This window comes from Poecile atricapillus, chromosome 1 (assembly GCF_030490865.1).
Source record: "Poecile atricapillus isolate bPoeAtr1 chromosome 1, bPoeAtr1.hap1, whole genome shotgun sequence".
Taxonomy (NCBI): Eukaryota; Metazoa; Chordata; class Aves; order Passeriformes; family Paridae; genus Poecile; species Poecile atricapillus.
Window position 1 is genome coordinate 125,975,704 of NC_081249.1, and position 19,397 is coordinate 125,995,100.

Below are 19,397 nucleotides of genomic sequence, written 5' to 3' on the forward strand. Positions count from 1 at the left end.
GATAACTTTTTTAACATGTATCTATCTTTGCATGTGTGCTTCCATACTTTTTCTTTCTTAATGCATACTCTTCTAAGATTAGGCTGGGTGATGAAGGATTTGTGATGAACATTCACAGATACTTCTAAGTTCAGGTGACATTTCTGACCACTCCAAATTGTTGAGAAACAGAAGAAACAACTATGATATTCAAAACCTACTTGAAAACTAGCAGATCAATGAGAAAAATGTATTAACAAACCCTTCAAGATACAATTACTATTGTAGCAACAAAACCAAGGAGAGTACTAGCCTGGAAGAGCAGTCAAATAGATTGGGCTGATAGAGGAATCCAGCACCATCCAGGAAACAGAGCAGAATTCCTGAAAAGGAGGACAAGGAGAAGAACATAGTCTTTCCTGTGTGTCTACTTGGCCAAATACATTTGGTTTTTACTTGTTCTTCTAGTTATTATGGTATTTCTCTGGAGGCAAGAACAATCACTCTGGGCAGTTTAAAAGAAAAAGGGACACAAACACATTTGTCTCCGTTAACAATTCATTACAAAAGAATCTGGAAACCACTCTGGAGTAAAAAGACTGGCATATCCATGGGAAGAGTAGGTCTTGGTTAACCACATTCCTTGTAGAAAAGTCTCAATAACATTGGCATGGACTTCCTGCATGTGATATGGATGCTTGACTGACCTGATCTGTTTCCCAGCTCATTCAAGAACCCAGGCAGATCGCTAGCAAATGTGTCTGATACCTGATATATTTACTTCTGGAGCGGACAGCATTCATTCCTTTCCATCTCAAGTCTCTCAGGCACAGCTTCTAGCCAAGGAAGCAAGAGTCTACCAAAAAGACCTGGGAGAATGGGTAGTTAGAACATTAAAATAATAAAGCTCCTTGGACTCATCCATGAAAAAGTCTATGCTTTAAAAAAAGAAAAAACCTGACTAAACAACCAGTAGAGGAGTAAGTAATCTCCTATCACTTCTGCTTACTTCTGGTATGATGTTCCAGCTCACCCCCCTTGGTGGACTGCAGTGCTCCTTTGGAAAGGATGCTCAAGAATCTTTCTTTATAATGGCTTTATTCTTCCTGGAAACACAGAAGCCAAGAAAATTGTCTAAGAAATAAGGGGGCATTGAAAGCACAGACTGCTGTCCCTGCTACGTCAAGTGAGGCTTGCAGGATTGTTCTAGATGATATATGACCCTCAATAATTGGAGTGTCAAACTTCTGGCAAAAATCTTTAGGCAGTAATCTGATAAAGGTCACCAGATGGTCAAAGATCGTGTGGATATAGTTTGAGAAGCACACAAGGTGGTTCCAAATGTGGAACTGAGATGAGGCTGAAGAGTCCAGTCTTTTATGGAGCACAAGTAATCCCTGAGTTTTTAGAGAAATAGCCTTGGAAAGTACTTCTGATACACTCAGGGGAGCTGAAGATGTTGGTCACAGGGAAATCTTTTCCATAAACTGCATAATAACTGGCAATAGGCTGTTTTAGGGCTCTCTGGAAAACAGGTAGTGTGATGTTGCAGGTCTTACAGGCTTCTCCGGTTGCCACAATGGTCATGGAGCTCACACACTACTATGGTCTCATTCAGGAATCAGAGTCCCAGGTATGGGGTTTTGTCTTTGGAGTACTGCTCTTGCTCAATCTGATTGAAACAAAATGCTCAGAAGCAATTCTCTAGTTGTGTTGGTGGGATAATAAGGTATTTATATATTATATATATAAATAAATATATATTTATATATATTATATATATATATATATATTAAATATATATATATTTAGAAATATATAAATATATATATATTTATATATATTTGGTCCTGAAGAACCCAAAACCTAATTAACCTAAATGCTCCTGCCACTAGTGCTAATGATCACTGTGGGTATAAAGTGGAAGTTGCCAAGGAATATTGGCTATCATTGTAAAGGGAATGATCATCTGAGATTACAAAACAATTGCCAAGATCAATACACCTCTCAGGACCCCAGAGCAGAACACAAAATAGACTAAAAAACCCCCTAAGCTGTAAGAAAACTGAAAAACTTTCCAGGTTGGGAGCCAGAATTCCACAATGTATGAAATGGGGAAAAATTTTGATTCAGTGGACAACTCAATTCAACTCAATTTGTAGAAATAGGTTTGTGCTTATTGTCCCATTGTCATTAAGCAGGGGGCTGATATTTGTGCCTTCCCCTGCTGCCATCAGTAAGATTATCTGGCCTGGTACAGAAAAGGCCCTCAGGGTGAACAGAAACAGGTCAGCTGACAGGGGGAGTATGGAATATTTGCCTTATTCAAAAAAAGTGTCTTTAGCTTATTCCTAATCATCAAGAAAGCCTTTTAAGATGTGAGCTCTTCAAGTTGTATAGCCTATGTATGGAAAAACAAGGTGAAAAGGAGGGGAGAAAAAGGTGGGGAATGAAGAAAAACAGATGGCAGGTTTCTTATTGGAAGAAAGAGCTTTTGACTCTTGGAACATATTGTTTGTATTCCATATCTAAAAATTTTACATTTGCATTTGTGAACTATTCCAGGTGATTTAGCAATTAAAAATACATGGGAAGTATCCCATTCTACTGGTTAAGGTTTACATAAGTTAAACTTCTGCAGGTCGTTTTGTCACTTAATACAAACTTTTCAAGTAACTTTAAAAGCTTGGCCTGACTTCACAAACATCTTCAAAACCATCTAAGCTATAAAAATGGTTTATCCATGTTTCAGATTAATACAAACCAAAAACCAAATGTGTTTGTGGATGCTGCTGTGGCAACTGGAACCTTATTACCTTCCTCATAGTAATCAATTATATATATACTCATTTCACCTATGTCCCAGGTCAATATATTCCTCTATCTACTATAAAAACAAAGGCTTTTAGCTAGACCTCTCAGAAGCATGTTTATAGATAATTATTGTCCAAAGCCTGAGTATAAAATATATATTTTTATTTATTAAAGCAGTAGTCCTGCCTAGCTTCTCTAAGACATTTTTACTTTGCTAGGCAGTAAAGAATCAGGCCTCTCAACTCAAAAAGCCGAAAATTACTTGGTTATTTTAATTTACATGACAGATTAATGTATTTTACAGCTATTCAGAGTTTTTCTGTTCAGAAATATGCTAATGTCACCATTGGATTTGGTACAGACCTGTTTGTGGAGGAGACCTGACTGAGGAGGTAACTAAATAGGTTACATCTCAGGATTTCAATTAACATCATAACTATCTTATGTACCTTTCAACAACTCCTAAACTATTGAGTCTGGAAAATTGTCTTTTTCCTTCTAATATATCAGAAAGCACTAAAAATTTAACTAAACTTTTCCTTAAAACCAGAATGCTGTTTTCCTTCCTCCCTCCACTCCTTTCAGAACTCCCATAATAAAATGCATCAACCATGGCAAGGGGACACAGTAATAAATAAAAACAAAACTAAATGTTTGTGTAGCTGATGTATTCCTTGCTTTCAGCATTAAAAACAACAAGTATTTAATTTTTAAATGATCAGTACTACTTAAACAACTTCACAGTAAAAAATCAAGGCCAAAACTGAAGATCATAAAACCTTGTTTAGACCCAAATGTTAACAGCACCACCTGACACGTGATGATCTCTTTTTAATACAAAAGTGCTGTAGAATTAACAGCAGCAATTTGAATATATGATCTACAGAACTTCAGCTGGAGTGTTTCACTCAGCTGCTTTGGTATCTGGGAAACCTCCTGGTACATAGCTATTTTGTAATTTTCAGACATCAAATAATGAAAGTAGAGTGTAGTATTTAAAATCCCAAAGATTGCGTACATCTAGGAGACCTACATTTAGGAAACTGCTACATTGCAATAAGCCCTACAATAATTAAGTACTAAATACCAAAGTGGCCAGGAATCGCGAACTTTCAAACAGTTACTAAGCACACACTGGTACTAAGCAGTAATTATTACGAATTTTAGTCTTTGTAATTAGCAGCAGTCACAGAGAAACAGATTACAAACCAGCAACTTTTACAAATCAGTAAGTAAACAATAATAAAGGGTAATACAGGTTCATGTTCCCTTCATTTACTAATTGTATTGTTTGTTCACTATGCTTTTCTCTCTAGCAATATATTGGCATAATACAGTATTCATGTTTAATAAACATTCTAATTGTAGTAAATATGACATTTTTAATGTAGCAATAAAAATACCCAAATAAACATAGCACTGCAGTTTGTTGTAGGTCAGTGCTACTGAATACTGTAGCAGTGAAACTTACTATGCGATGTCGATTGCTCTGGAAAAAATATTTGAATGTCGACTAAATAAAAACCTCTGTAACTCAGTTCATTGTCAGTGTTGTGTAATAGTTATAAGAAAATAAGATACATGTGTTTCATATAACTTTCAATTGATATTTTTTCCGAATGTAAATAAAATACCATCAAGGTTGAAGCAGACAGATTTTCAGGTTACAAAAAACCCTTGAGATTTTTTTTTTCCACAGTTTCATAAAATCTTACATAATTACAGAATAATTTAGATTGGAAAGGACCTCTGAGACCTTGAAGTCCAACCTTTGACTTATCACCACTGTGTCCACTAGCCCATGGCACTGGGTGCCACATGCAATCATTTCTTCACCTCCAGGGATGGTGACTCCACCATCTCCCTGGACAGCCCCTTGCAATGTTTGACAGCCCTTACAGTGAAGAAATTTCTCCAGATTCAGGTCCAACCCAAACCTCCCCTAGGACAGTTTCAGGCTTGTCCTCTCATCCTGTCACTGGTTGCCTGGGAGAAGAGGCTGACCCCACCTGGCTACAACCTCCTTTTAGGGAGTTGGAGAGAGCGATTACATCACACACAATTTAACAATCACAACAGGAAACATTATGGAATGGCATAAATGATATTACAATTGCGTGACAAATAGGAATTCAGTTAATGATGTAAACTGAAACACAGTTCTTGGCTTATACAGTGTTTGAGTTTCTTATATTAAGCATCAGTCATTGCTAGCTCGTTACTACTAATTGAGCATAAGTGCAAAGGTATCATAATGTCAACTTCTGGGTTTCCCTAATCAGCTCCGGTAAAAACCTATTGATGTGTCCAGTTTGCTTCTTTTCAAGGTCCTTTCCTCAAAGGCTGTTGTTAACTCAAACACAAAAACTCCAAAGCAACGGAAGAACCCTTGTAAATGTGTTGCTTTTGCTGTTGCAGGTCAATTGTTATTCTTTCATTACAAAAAAAGATCCAGCAGGTGCACATGGCTGATTGTTTCTACACCATTACTTTGTATACCAGCATTCTGGGCTCATTTTAGCTATAAATAAGCACATAAAATTTAATCAACAGAAGTTAATAACATGCATTATCTAGATTTAGAATTGTAAAATTTCCATAGCATACCCTCATTTTTATTTATGTAGTCAGTTCAGACATGTTGTTAACAATTTTCTACAAGATGCTACTTATTAAAAATATCAACTGAAAAAACCACACATCTTAGAAATGCTGAAACACACTTCCACATCCAGTTCTTCCTCCTCTTACTGTAAAATCATGCATTAGGGTGATAAGCACAAGTTTTGAGTACAAAAATAACTGAGTTAAATGATCCGGTCACTTATGTGTTACTTGATCTTGTGACACCGCTTTACCTCCATTTGCTTGCCTTTGACAGCTAAATACATTAGGATTATTTACAAACATTGAAGGTTGTATCATTGTGCTGTACAGAGGTGAGAAAAGCAGCAACCCCATCAGAATTACAAAAACATTTCACTTCACTCGATGTGCAGCTCCTCATGTGGTAAATTCTGAGCTGTCTTAATAGGTACTGCTTTTGATGCCTTGAGAAGGTTGACCTAGAACAGAAGCTGGATAGAATTAAGAATAAAGTAGTTATTTGTTGAAATGCCTTAAAGGATGCACCTTGGGCAGTCCAAGAGTCTGGCCAGGGCTACACTCAAGATGGACCTAGAAATGGTCACAAAATGGACAACTGCTCATGAGGTCTCACATTTTTAGAAGTTTAGTTCCATCTGCATATTGGGGTTAGTTGTTCAATCACTGCTTCAGATTATGAAGTCCCATCCTTGCTTTCTCTCTTCAGTCCACTATTGTTTCTGCTTTTGGGCTTAAAACTTGTAACGATTGTCCTTGGTATCAAGCTAGAAAAGGAATTTTTGTGTCCACCTACTCTGTGAAAAGAGCTCACAACACTTAATATGAAGCTCAAAGCTACGTACCTGGGCAGTGCAGAATATGAAAAATATGAAAGCTAAAGCTGAAGGCATCACTTTCAATACACTGTGGTTCAAAGAATTGGAAGGGACCCACAAGTATCAACATCCAGCTCCTGGCCCTACACAGGCCACCCCCAAGAGTCACACCCTGTGCCTCAGAGCATTGTCCAAATGCTTCTTGAGCTCTGTCAGCCTTGGAGATGTGACCACTGCCCTGAGGAGCTCTTCAAGTGCCCAGCCACCCTATGGGTGAGGAACCTTTTCTAGATATCCCCTGGCACAACTCATGAATGAATGGCCAACAGGACTTTCAGCTAAGATGCTAAGAGCAGGCTGATAAATTACTGCAATTTTACACAGTATTGATTACAAATGCTAAGCAATCCTATTGTATTATATGAGGAACAAAAGAGACTTTTAGCTAGAAAAGTAGACTTATATGGGAAAGATTATTGAGCCAAGTTGTTTGAAACTGGAGTGCTTTCACTGTGTGTGATGGCTTCCTGAACAACATAGAAGGCTCAGGTTATGTGTGATGAGGAACTTCCTCTTAACAAGTAATAAAAATAAAATTAACCTAAGAAATGCAGGTGCCATGCTTAGGTTTTAGAGGACAGACATAAACCACATAAATGTATAATTTTAAAACCAGACAATTTCTGTCTCCTACCATAATTTATTCCTGTCTGCTTTTTTACTCAGATGAATTCCTTCTGTGATTAGAATGACAAAATACTTCCACATTAATGAGCTAATTAGCTTAATTGCATAATTTTGCTGGTTTTTTAATCTCATGTGGAATCTCTAGCAGATATAATTACTAAGTCACAATTACAGGATTCTGTTATATTTCTCCTTCTTTGGAACATGTTTTGTTCTGAAGATTTGCTTACATAGGCTGTCTTGTTAGACTTTTGTTGCTTTGAATGCTAAAAAAAATATTAATCTCCAAGACCAGAAGGTTTAAGAGTCCAGATTTTTTTTTATTCAAGAGGTAAGATACTGTACATATTTCCATTATCATTCAGACATCTGCAGCCTGATACTTCAAGATGAAGGTTCCAGTTTTATTAAACTATGAACAAAAGAATTAGTGGCTCTGTTTGTGCTATTTTCTTCACAGTCCAAGCTTGTCCAAGTAGGATAAAAAAGCATTAAAATCTGATGAATTTCTAAATACATTAAGGTCTATAAGATTTTCATGCACAAAACTGAATGGAATAATACAGACAAGCAAAACAGCTGAGATTATATTCAAGCATGTGCTGAAACAGGCCAGACCCTGAAGAGGTATAATTCAGCAAATTTCTTTACTGGGTTGTTTTATGCCTGCTGACAATATAATGCAATTTTAGCAATTTAACAGAATTTAAACGAATGTTAATTAACAAGGACCTGTCTTACTGATTTAAGGTCAATAAAATGGGTATCTGAAAGACCTGGAAATGAGAGCTCACTGAAAGACTCAGCTCATTTTTTTCTCCCCTCTCCCTCCCAATAAATGGCCTGATTCGGACTGATTCTGATCTTTTTCAAAATATATTTATGCATCTGATGCTCATGCATTAAGTCAGACTTCTCTGAAAAATCAAACCAGCTCCCTAGTTAGATTTAATCTTTATTAATAAGCAGAGTCTATAAAATGCTTCTATTTCAATTCAAGACAGAAATTTCAATTAGCAAGTTAAGGACTGAATTGACATTGAAATATTAGTATGTATTCTTAAGTTTAATGCTATTTCACTGAAGGTGCAGATTTTATAATAAAACACGATTCAGCATAAAATAAACTTTTTATAGAAATGCTACATATGAAGAAAGTCACCTTCTGTTTTATTATTAACCTCCAATTTCACTTATAGTATAGGATGACAAACTGTACTTGAGTAATTGGGTGAAAAAGTGAAATCTGGGAATATCTGATGAATTTCTACATTTTTACTATTAAATCCTCCCTCAAACTATACCACTATTCTCTAAATAAGCTCATGTAAAAAAATTAGTACCATATATAATTACATAATTCTCAAGTATCTTAAAGCTAGAACTTTAACAGCTTTGTTGAATGTGATACACCATTATCTTTATTTTTGCTAGGATATAAACATCCAAATTCATGGTGCCTTGGAAAAAACAATTGCCAAAGACATCCCAACTTACTTAAATGTGTAATTTCTGAAAAGTTTCTCTTTTTTTTTTTTTATTTTTGCATTATATATCACATAAAAATGATGTTTTCAAAGGTTATGCAAATCCATGAAAGTTTTCCATAAATCCAATATGAATTGTTAGACAATTAATTTTATTTGAAGGAAGATGCAGATTATATGTGCTGAAATCACATCAGCATTAATAGATTTTGTTTGTAAAACATTAAAAATCACTGTTGTAATTTTCACCCTCAAAGTGAGAGCCTGGGTACAAATAGAACATATTTCAGCTCTAGAGGTGCACATCATTACGTGCTTATCTGGACTTGCACATGCTGCTCCCTTTCCAAAGAGTCCCAGTTTGTTCAGATGAGAAGGATGATCCCTTAGATTTAAAAAATAAAATGGTGGAAGCATCTGGATAGCACCTGGAAGTACCAAAAGCCAACATGCTGCTTCTTTGTCTCATAAAAATAAAAACGTGGGCACAGGAAAGATTTTTGTCCCTGTAGTTTCTAAAGTGAGTTAGTGTTTAATTAACTTGGTACAATATTTCTGATATTCACTGATTTTTTTTATTTGTCAAAGATCATCTCATGGATATTTTCCTTCACTAGAAATGGGAAATCTCATCTAACAATGGCCTTGCACAGCGACTCCGTCTTTCCAGTGCTTTCCAGTGCATTGCCCATTCTTTTTCAACTGACAAGCACTACATCCATTAAAGACACCTTATCATACAAGAAACAACTTACTTTTCACTACTCTTTTCCAGTTTTCATTCCCATGGGCCTGTTTTTTGACAAATTCAACCAGAAGATGTAATTTGTAGTAACTCGGTCTGTGCTGCCACATGATGAGATCACAGCATTGTGACTTACCTTGAAAGTGGCTGCTTTGCTTGATGTGGAATGCAACTGAATCTCTCTTTGCCACCCTTAGACATGACAGACCAACAACACCTAATGGCAGGAATACTGACACCATGCTTGTGAATACAGTTGCACAAGAAGCCTCTTTCACCAGTATATATTTTTAATTCCTTCAATTACTGCATTTTGCCATCTCCTTCAGGACCTTGTTCCCATTATGTCTGGTTGCCTACAAACCACCGCAGCTCTCTCTCTGTCTTCAGCACTGCAGACATACAAACACCTTAGCAGCTGATTAGGCTGCATTTAAGAGAGAGCACGTAGCACATGGAAAAACAGGAGATGATCCAAGCAGCTGCAGTTGCTGGCTGCAGCACATTTCTACAGAGTAACCGCAGTGATCGCCACCACACGAGCTTAGAAAGATAAGGCACAATCCTGGTGTTTCTCCCAGCACTGAGCTTTGGTTAAAACTTTTGCTTTCCCTAAGTGAGCCACACTTGCATGGCTTTTCTGGAGACATAATGTTTCTTTAGTTTGCTGTTTGCTTGGGGTTTTCTTGCTAACTGGTCATGTTGTAATAATGTAGTTTCTCTGTTTATTCAAGCATCTGATGCACAACTGATAAAAAAGTTGAGGCACACCCAGACAATTATTCCCTATGTAATCCTAACTGTCTTTAAATTAATTGACAAATTAGTTTCTCAAACTCTAATATTCAAAGAAAACCTAATTCAAAACATGGTATTTGGCCATCAAACTCCTAATGGATATGAATGAAAGGAAAGCAACAAAGGCAGTAACTTATTAACTCAGAGCTTGAACACAAAGTAAGTACTCTCTTCCCACCTTTTCTCTCCCATGCTCTGCTCACCAGTAGAATATTATTCCCATCAATTTACTGATTCTTCAATCATACACAAGATTTTCTACACAAATGATCCCAGATTATGTTGAGAAAGCCAAAAAGGAGGCTCTAGAAAGCACTGATGTGTCTCATAATTTCCTGGAGCGTTACTCAGTGAAAGTTTCCAAATTAGGCACCAAACAAATAATTTCTTTCCCCATGAAAAAAAGGGCAAGGACTACAGTCAGAGCACATTTACACGCAAGAAAAATTAGATCTGATTGTTATTAATTGGATGGTTAACAGTACGAAATGCTTGAAGAGAAACTTTAAAGAGGACTTTAAGTAGACTTTAACTAACAATCCTGTGCTGATTCAAAAGAAAGCACAAGAAGGTTTTATGAAGTGAACAGCTGGGGAACTATGCCTAAAGATATTAAACAGATGCAAAAGCTGTCCACGCAGTGAGAAACTGACTGGAATGGCAGCACTACATTAAGGAGGAATAATCAAATGTCTGTATTTCATGTGTCTGAAGAACAGGAGAAAAAGGTGTTTTGAGGTGAAAACAACAGTAATTTTCAACAGAGCATACCAAGACTACAGAGCATTGTCAAAAAAGAAATAAAAATCTGCAGTACAAACAGAAGGCAAATATTAAAACAAAGAAATATTAAAATGGAAGTGGTAAGGTTTAGACAGGTTCTGGATGTGTGGGTCAAAAGAAATAGGCCAAAGTGGGTACCAAGATTACAGCCTTGAGTGAAAAGAGGCATTGTTATGTTATCAGTTCTTTTTAGTTATCCTACACTAGAACAGACAATGCAAAAACAAGTTAGTATTTAGAAATATAGACAAATTTTCATTTAGAAATTACAAAATAGAAAATGAAGATATTTGTTTGTGTATGGAGACCATGATATCATTAGCCACTGTTAAACAGGCGCAGGTATTCTATCCTATGGTGCCTAAAGTACCAACCAGTTCCAGCAGAGGCAGGGGGTTCAACAGGGCCAAGGGTCCTGCCCTTACAGCACAAGAACCCCCTGCAGCTCCAGTCCTCTCCATCCTTCCTGCAGGGCTCAGTGTGAGGCTCCAGCTTCCTCCTGTGCCAGGGGCACTTGCTCCAGCTGGCACTGCCACCAAGGCCTGGGGCACATCCCTGCCATTGCAGCCTCAAGTAGGGTCCCCTGTCACTGAGAAGCATTGTTGCTTCTTGGCCCCCACTGCCCTCCAACTCCCCAAATCCCTGGAACATCAAAGAATAAGGATAAGCAGCCCCTTGGAATGGCCAGAAAGTTGAGCAGCACTCCTGGGCAAAGCCTCTGGTCCTTCCTAGAGGCACCTTACTGATGAGGCAGTGCCAGCCTTTCCAGAGGTGGGAAGGACAAGAGAGAGCAAATGCCAACAAGCATTGCAAGCTATGCCAAGGGACATTTGGGTTGGACATTAGGAACAGCATTTGCCCAGAAAGGGGCCCTTGGGGGTGGTGGTGGGGCAGTTTCTTTGGCCAGCTTAGTCCTGGAGCTGCTGCTACTGCTGGGAATTGTCCTCAGATGGTGCCTTGGCAGAAGGCTCTGGAGATGCTGGGGAGAGCTGAGGGAGGGGTGAGGGAGTGGGATGGGTCAGGGGCCAGGATGAAACAAGTTCTTGGACCAAGCTGGTGTCAGGCAAAGCACGAGCCCCCGTGAAGGAGGAAATCCAGGAAGATCCTGAGAGTCCTGGACCTCTTGGGCAGGATTTTGCCCAAGGCCCTGAAGCAGAGGGGCCGTTTCAGGCCCAGGGAGAGAATTGGGGCCAGGGGCTGAGCCCTGATTAAGTTTTTCTTAGCATTAGTATTCTAAGAAGCTGAGAGATTTTCAGATAAAGGTTCTACCCATGTACTCCTCACACTGCCTCATTTTAGATTTTTCAGGTAGTCCAGTTTAGTAAAGTTCAGCTTTTCTACACATTGCTGTTTCATTTTCTTGATATTTCATCCTTTACTAAAATCGAGTTCCTTCTTTGGAAGAAGGAGTATGCTGCTGTTTTCTAGGAAATGCTAACTTTGATGGCTTACCCATTCCTACAAGCCCAATAGGACAAAAGACTACAAATCAGCTTTACAATTTCAAAAACTACTCCTTCAACTCTTACATGTTAATTTTATTATTGGCAATGTTCTGAAGGACTACCAAACCAGCACATAAAACAAGGAGAAGATAATCAGCAGTTGACATCACCTTCTAAACGACTTTTTAAATTTAGTTTAAGGTCTCTAGATTGAGTGTGTAAATGGGGACATTCACACAGTGGCACTACCAGTTGGTAGTTTTGACCTTTCCAGTGAGTTTCCTTTTTATTTTTTCTTTCACCAAATTAAGGAAAAAAACAAACAAAAGCAATTTTTTAGGCAGAGAAAAGACATGGTTGGTTTTCAAGAAAGCATTTTATTTTGCCCTTATTATAACCTAATGGGAAAAATGTGAACTTTTAGTAAAACCTCACTGTGATGTTGCAGTTGTTCTAGCACAGTGATGAATAACAGGCAGGTCTGTAAGACTCCTGTAGCTCATCCCATGCAAAGGTCATTGAGCACTTATCACTGTAGGGATCACTGGGAATAACAACAGTGGAAAATGTGGAGGTAGCTAGATAAATAAGTACTTGCAATTTACTTAGCCAAAAAACCAAAAACAAATCAAAGCTATAAAAATAGTTATCTTCTGAATTATAATTTAAATTAACTGTTTTATGACTGTTTTTGTTCATATTCTTAGGTTAAATATTGTCATTTCTATCTGAAATATTCATCATTATTATGTTTTTCAGAAGTGAATGACAAAGTGATACACACCTATCTTCCCAAAATCTGATTTTAAGTGTTTGCAAGTTTAATCACTTAGGAAGCAAAAGGAACCCCACGTCTCAGGATCAATAGAAATCAACCAACAAAATTTGACAAAGTATATTAAATTATCAATAAAGTCAGTAAATATTTTCCACTGCAGAGATAGATGCCACCAGCTTATGAATTTTGCTAGTACCGATTTAGTGAAGAAAAAAATCAGTGTTTACTGCCAAATCAGTCATGAGTTGTTCTATTCCACTGCCAGTATGCTGTGGGTATAAACACCATATTCTTCATAGTCTTATCCACAAAAATCCCACTTTAAAATTAAGTCTGGTTTTGAGTTTGACCAAACTAAAGAAAATACTCTATTAAAACACAATGATGGCAGCAGGGTCAGTCTTTGCAATGAAAATCTAAGATTTAACAATATATTTCTGATCAGATCTCCAGGACTGAGTATACATGGTTATTGTGGTGGCTTGGCCCTTGCTGGCAGGCAAACTTCCACCCAGACACTGGCTCATTTCCTCTGCTCAGGAGGAAAGGGAGAAAATAAGAAAAGCAGAAACAAGAAAGCTGCCTCAAAGATAGGGAGGTCACTGATGAAACCTGGAAAAACTTATTTATCACCATTTGAAGCGAATATTTAATTATATTAGTATTTATTATAATTAGATAGAGACAGCCAACCTGACTCAAATCACTCAGCCAGTCATCTTGTTTTGGTAGTGAGACTGGAGGATGACAAAAAATATGACATTCCCCTGACATAAATGTCTTCATTCCAATTTTAATAAAACAATATGGTTTTCTGTATTTCTTTAAGAAATAGCTAATGAAAAGTCATTTCTTTATTCTAAAAATTATTCTGTTACAAGGAGCAATTTAGTTAATGCTCTTCTAATTTACAAAAGGCACTAAAGTACTCCAACCAAGTTTTCTTTATACTGAAATTCTCCATGATGAGATTGGAAACTCCTCAAGATGGGGTCCTGTAATGTGGTAGGAAGACTGTTATTAGACAACCAAAATATTACTACAGACCAACTATATTCCCATTATGTTTTGGAATGTATACATTTCTTCAGCACACATATCACTGAAATTAAGCTAATTAATTAACGATAAATGATCTGAAAAAGGATGGGAAGGTGGTAAAGTATACTGTTAATATAAAGTTACTGAGAGTAAAGGTAAAACTGACTGAGGGAATGTGCTTAAAACCTCACAATGCTGAGTTCATAGGCAGGTGAAATGTACTGTAGATAACTGTAATGTAAACACAGAAAAAAAAAATCCTAACCTTACCTATAAAATTATCTAGTGGATGTAGATGTTAACAATCAGAACACAAAGTCTGGGATCTATATACTTAACATTGTGAAAACAGTGTTCAATGTTCAACAGAACCACTTTCAACAATGCTCAGTTTATCTGCCGTCTCACTTCCCTAGCAAAGCAAAACAAATGAGAGACAGGAATTACAAGGAAAGAAACCATTATTTGGACTGTGCTTCTGTCTTGGATACTGGGTGTAACTCCTGATCTTCTCTACTCCAAAAGCATATAGCAGTGCTCAAAAAAAGAAAAAAACCCCAGTAATGTGAAAATAATCTGAAGAAAAATATGTCCAAACTCTTCAGTTTAGAAAATAAATGCAAGACTGAGGAAAGATGTAATATCATGAATTGAAGAGACATGGTGACTAGAGAGCAACTGTTCATTGTTTCTATCAAAATGAGAAGAATATCAATTAATCCAAATTGGAAACTTTTAAAAAAAATGTATTTCACATTTGCGTAGTCAAACTGCATTGAGTAATGACCTTTTCTTGTACTACTCTGCAGACACTAAAAAAACCTATGTGGACTTTAAAAAAAAAAAAAAAACCTGGGCAAATTTTTGGATTAAAAACCCACTAAGAACTGTCAAGAATAAGACACCACTTCTGATTCAGGAAGCACTGAAGCCACAGATGGTTGCATCCATGGCATTTAGGGATCATGTGATGTCCTATCTCTGTGCTCTTCCTTAGGCACTTCCTAGTTCCACTGCTACAAGTATCCCCAAATGTGTTTTAAAGAAGATTACACCAGTGAATTATTTCTGGAATGCATTTATTTATAGCTGAATTCAAGAGAACTTAAAAAAAAATAAAGAATATGTATAAAAGCAAGGTATTTCTCAGCCTTAAGAGCATTTACAAGTATACTTGATTGTGGTCCAATTGATATCACTAACATATAAACACAAGAAAATGTAAGAATATAATCCTAAAGGAACTACACATTTTCCTTTTTCTAAAACTTTTTAGAACCAGTATGATGGCACAGAATCTTTGTTAAGTGTACCAAGCCAGGAGAGAATTTTTTTCCTTGTTTCTGGAAAAAGAGCATAATTTCTAAGAGAGGAAGATGTATTATGGTATCAAAATTCCACCAGATTGATCTGCCTTTTAAAAAATAAGTCATTACTTACTTCCCTCCCACGTACAGGAGTTACTCGATTTGCCATTGCATGCTGCATTTAGTGTCAGGAATCACGCTTGATGATTTCTGTTCATGGCCAGCGTTCAGGCCCGTGTCCTGTGGCAGCACTTCCTGCCACCCCACAGCTTCCACAAACCAGCTGCAGCTCGGGGGCTGCTCAGAGGGAGGGAATCACAAGCAGTGGGACCAAATCATTTCAACAGTTCCTTGTTTCAGTAAAAAAAGGCAAGAAGTGCAGCCACTGCCTTATCCGAACTGTTTTCTGAACCAGTGTAAGTAAAGCAGTACAATATTATGTGGAAACATGGCTCAAAGGACCTTTGTTCTAAGTAACAAGGTAAACACGTACAATTATAATAAATTTCAGAAGTGCTTAGCAGTTACTTTTCCAGAAACAAACAAACAGAATGAATGAGCAAAGGCATTACTCAAAATCCCATTAGCTGCCTATTTTCCTTTACAGCAGTCTAAACACTTCCACCGATCCGTTCCAAAATTATTGTTTTGATCCATTCCAAAGGTATTAGCTGTGCAAATAAACCTGGTCGTGCGATGCGGTCTGGTCTGTAACGTGGTTAACGAAGGCGGAAAAAAAAATAAAAAAAATAAAAAAGTAGATAATTCGTCTAATCCATACTTACTTCTCGGGTGATAAAATAAATAAATAAATAAATAAAAATAAAAAGGGATGAAAAGGAAAAAGTGATGCTCCTCAGAGGGAAAACACTTGGATACCCTGCGCGTGCTTTAGAGCCCGTAGGAACAACTTTTCCGCGGCATCTCGAAGCGAAATGACAGATAGAGCACAAAGCCGCTCCGGTTCGGCGCTCCTGCCCCCCCATCGCTTCCCCCCGCGTCCCTCGCTGCGGCTCGGCCCGAGCCCCGCACGCTGCCCTGAGGGGCGGCCGGGCAGACACAGACGCACAGATTTGTATTTTAGGAGAGAGCTGGCGGGCAGCGCGGTTCGCGGCCCCGGGGGAGGAGGGAAGGCGGGCGGGGAGGCGGGGGCTGTTCCCCGCCCGGCTCCCACCCCCGCAGGCTCCGCCGCTGCCGCCGCTGGGCGCTGGGAGGCGGCAGCGAGTGCCCTCCGCCGGAGCCGTTTGAGGAACGCGAGCGGGCGAGCCAGACTTTTACCTTTTCCTCTCTTTTTTTTCCCCGTCCTCACCCACCATGCCGCGGGCGCCGCTGCCCGCGGGGGACGAGCGGCGGCTCAGCCCGGCGCCCTTCTCTTGAGGGGATGCGGGAGGCGCGGCCGGGACACAGCTAGCGCGACCCGCGCCTCTCCGCCGTCCTCCCCCTGCCGCGTCCCCGACCACCATGAGGGAAGAGCGAGAAGCTGCGGCGGCGGCCGCCTCCCCCGGCGGGGCCGGCAGAGCCCCGCAGCCCTGCCCGCAGCCGGACGGCGGCGGGGCGGCCGCCCCCGCGGCGCTGCCCGGCGGCAGCAGCGCCGAGAGCCTGCGGAACGGATACGTGAAGAGCTGCGCGACCCCGCTGCGGCAGGACCCCCCGAAGAGCTTCCTCTCCCTGCTGCTCTTTCCTACCGCCTCCTCCTCCCGGGCTCGGCTCGCCCTGGGCGTCCTGGCCGCCGCTGTCCTCTCGCTCCTGGCCTTTCCCGGCCGGGGCAGCGCCCGGGAGCAGCGGGACGGGAGCAGCTGGCGGAGCCCGCGGCCGCTGCACGCCTTGCTGTGCCTCACCCGCTGCCTCAGCCCCCTCTTCAGCATCGCCTGTGCCTTCTTCTTCCTCACCTGCTACCTGCTCGGCGGCCGGCGCGGGGAGCACGGCGGCGGCACGACCCGCTGGTGGCTGCTGGCGCTGCCCCTGTGCAGCTTCTCGGGGGACTTCGTGGCGCTGCAGTGGCTGCTGCCCGCGGAAGGGCGTGAAGAGGAGCCGCAGATGTTCCTAGGAAGGCTCCTGACGGTGCTGGTCTCGGTGGCGGCGCTGACCGTGCCGCAGAGCTCCCTGAAGTTGCGGCGGAGCCTCCTCGTCCCGGTGTTGTGCAGCCTGGTGTGGCTGGTGTCGCTAAGCAGCCTCCAGGCGCTGCCCCCGGCGCTCGGGCCGCTGCTGGCCGGCACGGTCGGGGTGGCAGGCTGCCTCCTGGCACTCTGCGGCGGGGAGCACGGCATCTTCTCGGCGCAGAGCCGAGGAGCGCACCACCAGCATCACCGCCACCCACGGCTCCCCAGCGCGGAGGAAAAAGTGCCTGTGATCAGACCCAGGAGGAGATCCAGCTGCGTGTCCCTAGGGGAAACTTCGGTCAGCTACTACGGCAGCTGCAAAATGTTTAGGAGACCCTCGTTGCCTTGCATTTCCAGAGAGCAGGTAGGTTTCTCCGAAACTTGCAGGAGAAACTTTGGGAGGAATGAGCGCCGCTCCATAAGCTTTTCCTCACCGCTGTGTGTGTCTGTGCTGGATGTCTGCTCGCTAACAAACTCCTGCTAGAGGAATGGAGGAGAATGTTAGTCCCTTAGCGGGTTTCTCAGCTCGCTTCTGCAGAATCGATACAACCCTCTCTTTCTGCGTGGGTGCTAAATCATAATAATGTGTTTGCTGTAGGACAGAAGGCTCGCTCGCTTTTTATGCAATCTCAATTATTAAACAGCAGTTCTTATTGATTAGAGCAAAACCTCAAACCAGTCAGTTTCAGCTATCGGTTACCTTGTTATTTTGTTTCTTTTCCGAAGCCCCCACCTCCTCCGCGTCTGGCAGCCTTTCCGAGCGAAAGAAACCACAGCTTTCTAAGCTGCTCGGCGCTTCTGGTTCTTCCCGCTTTCTATCGACAAAATCATTGTCTAGTGCTAAAGAAATACCAGGTTTTGAGGGATATTATTTATGGAATGTTGGCGTTGTTTGAGTGGCAGCTGTCCTTCTGCCCTGCAGATTGCTGTCGTTCGTTCCTCTCTCTCCCTTTCTCTCCCCCCCTGCTCCTCGCTCCACCCAAGCTAACGTTAGTTTTGGGTTGATGGGTTTTAAGAAACTTTTTACTGAAGAGAGAGCTGTTCAGTAGGGGCTGGAGGGATGCCCGAAACGCTCAGTTTTCTTGAATGGAACTCTGTTGGTTTCTACCTCCCGGAAAACTTTTCAATGAGTCTTGTTTTTTGTAGCGTAAAACCCCCGTGCGTGTGGGGGAGTTTGTTTTTATTTGGGCACTTGCACGTCAACTGCAGGAACATCGAGTTGTGCTGGAACCGGCCCGAGGCTGCTGCAAGTGGATTGTCAGCCCGTGGTAGGAGGGAGAATGAGGGGAGTGTGTTTAATGAACGTGCAAAGTGAGCAGTTTCTGCGAAGTGATTGTTGCTGCAGAATCCCCCGTCTGTTCCTGTCGCGGCTGAACCTCACCGGTGCCAAATGAAATTTTCTAATTTTTCCCTTGACGTTTGTTCTATAATGCAGGACTTGTGTGAATTAGGTCTGAGGAAATACGAGGTGAATCTGAAACGGTGGAGTAGTTTTCGAGCATTTCCTCCTCCCGGAGTTTGCACAACAGAATTAATACAGTAATTGTTTACAGTGATTAATACAGTAATTGTTTCTGCATAAAAGGTTAAAATGCAAGTATGCTGTGACGGTCTTCAAAAATAACTCATTGAGTAAGTTGCAGATTATCTAATGCATACAATGAAAGAAACATTAAAATGTTTTACTAGCAGTTAAGATATATAGGAACTATCATATAATAATTTATTTTCTCTGTTCCCTTCTGGATAGTAAATGCTCTCTTTTGCTGTCACTTCGGTCTGTAGCACAGAAACCTCAGAAAATGTGATTTCATTAACCTTTCTAGATGATAGAAGATATTTGTTCATGTGCAAGTTACTAAAAGCTTCCTTTGACGTTCAGCTCACTTCTTTAAAGGCATGTGCATATTTCAAGTTAGGGCATTCATTATTCTTCAAGTAACATCATAAATGTCAGCTATAACTAAATATGTAGAATTTATTGGCAATGCTTAAATCATACGTGCTCATAA

General features: G+C 40.4%; 1 protein-coding gene across 1 annotated transcript in view; it reads left to right on the top strand.

Annotated features, from left to right (window-relative positions):
• The first annotated feature begins 16,039 nt into the window (after positions 1 to 16,039).
• Positions 16,040 to 19,397, top strand: part of PDE3B (phosphodiesterase 3B) — an 82,261-nt gene continuing 78,903 nt past the window's right edge. Inside the window, exon 1 of the mRNA XM_058835563.1 lies at positions 16,040 to 17,749. Coding sequence (XP_058691546.1) covers positions 16,748 to 17,749 — 1,002 coding nt within the window. The 5' untranslated portion in view covers positions 16,040 to 16,747. The remainder of the gene's footprint in view (positions 17,750 to 19,397) is intronic.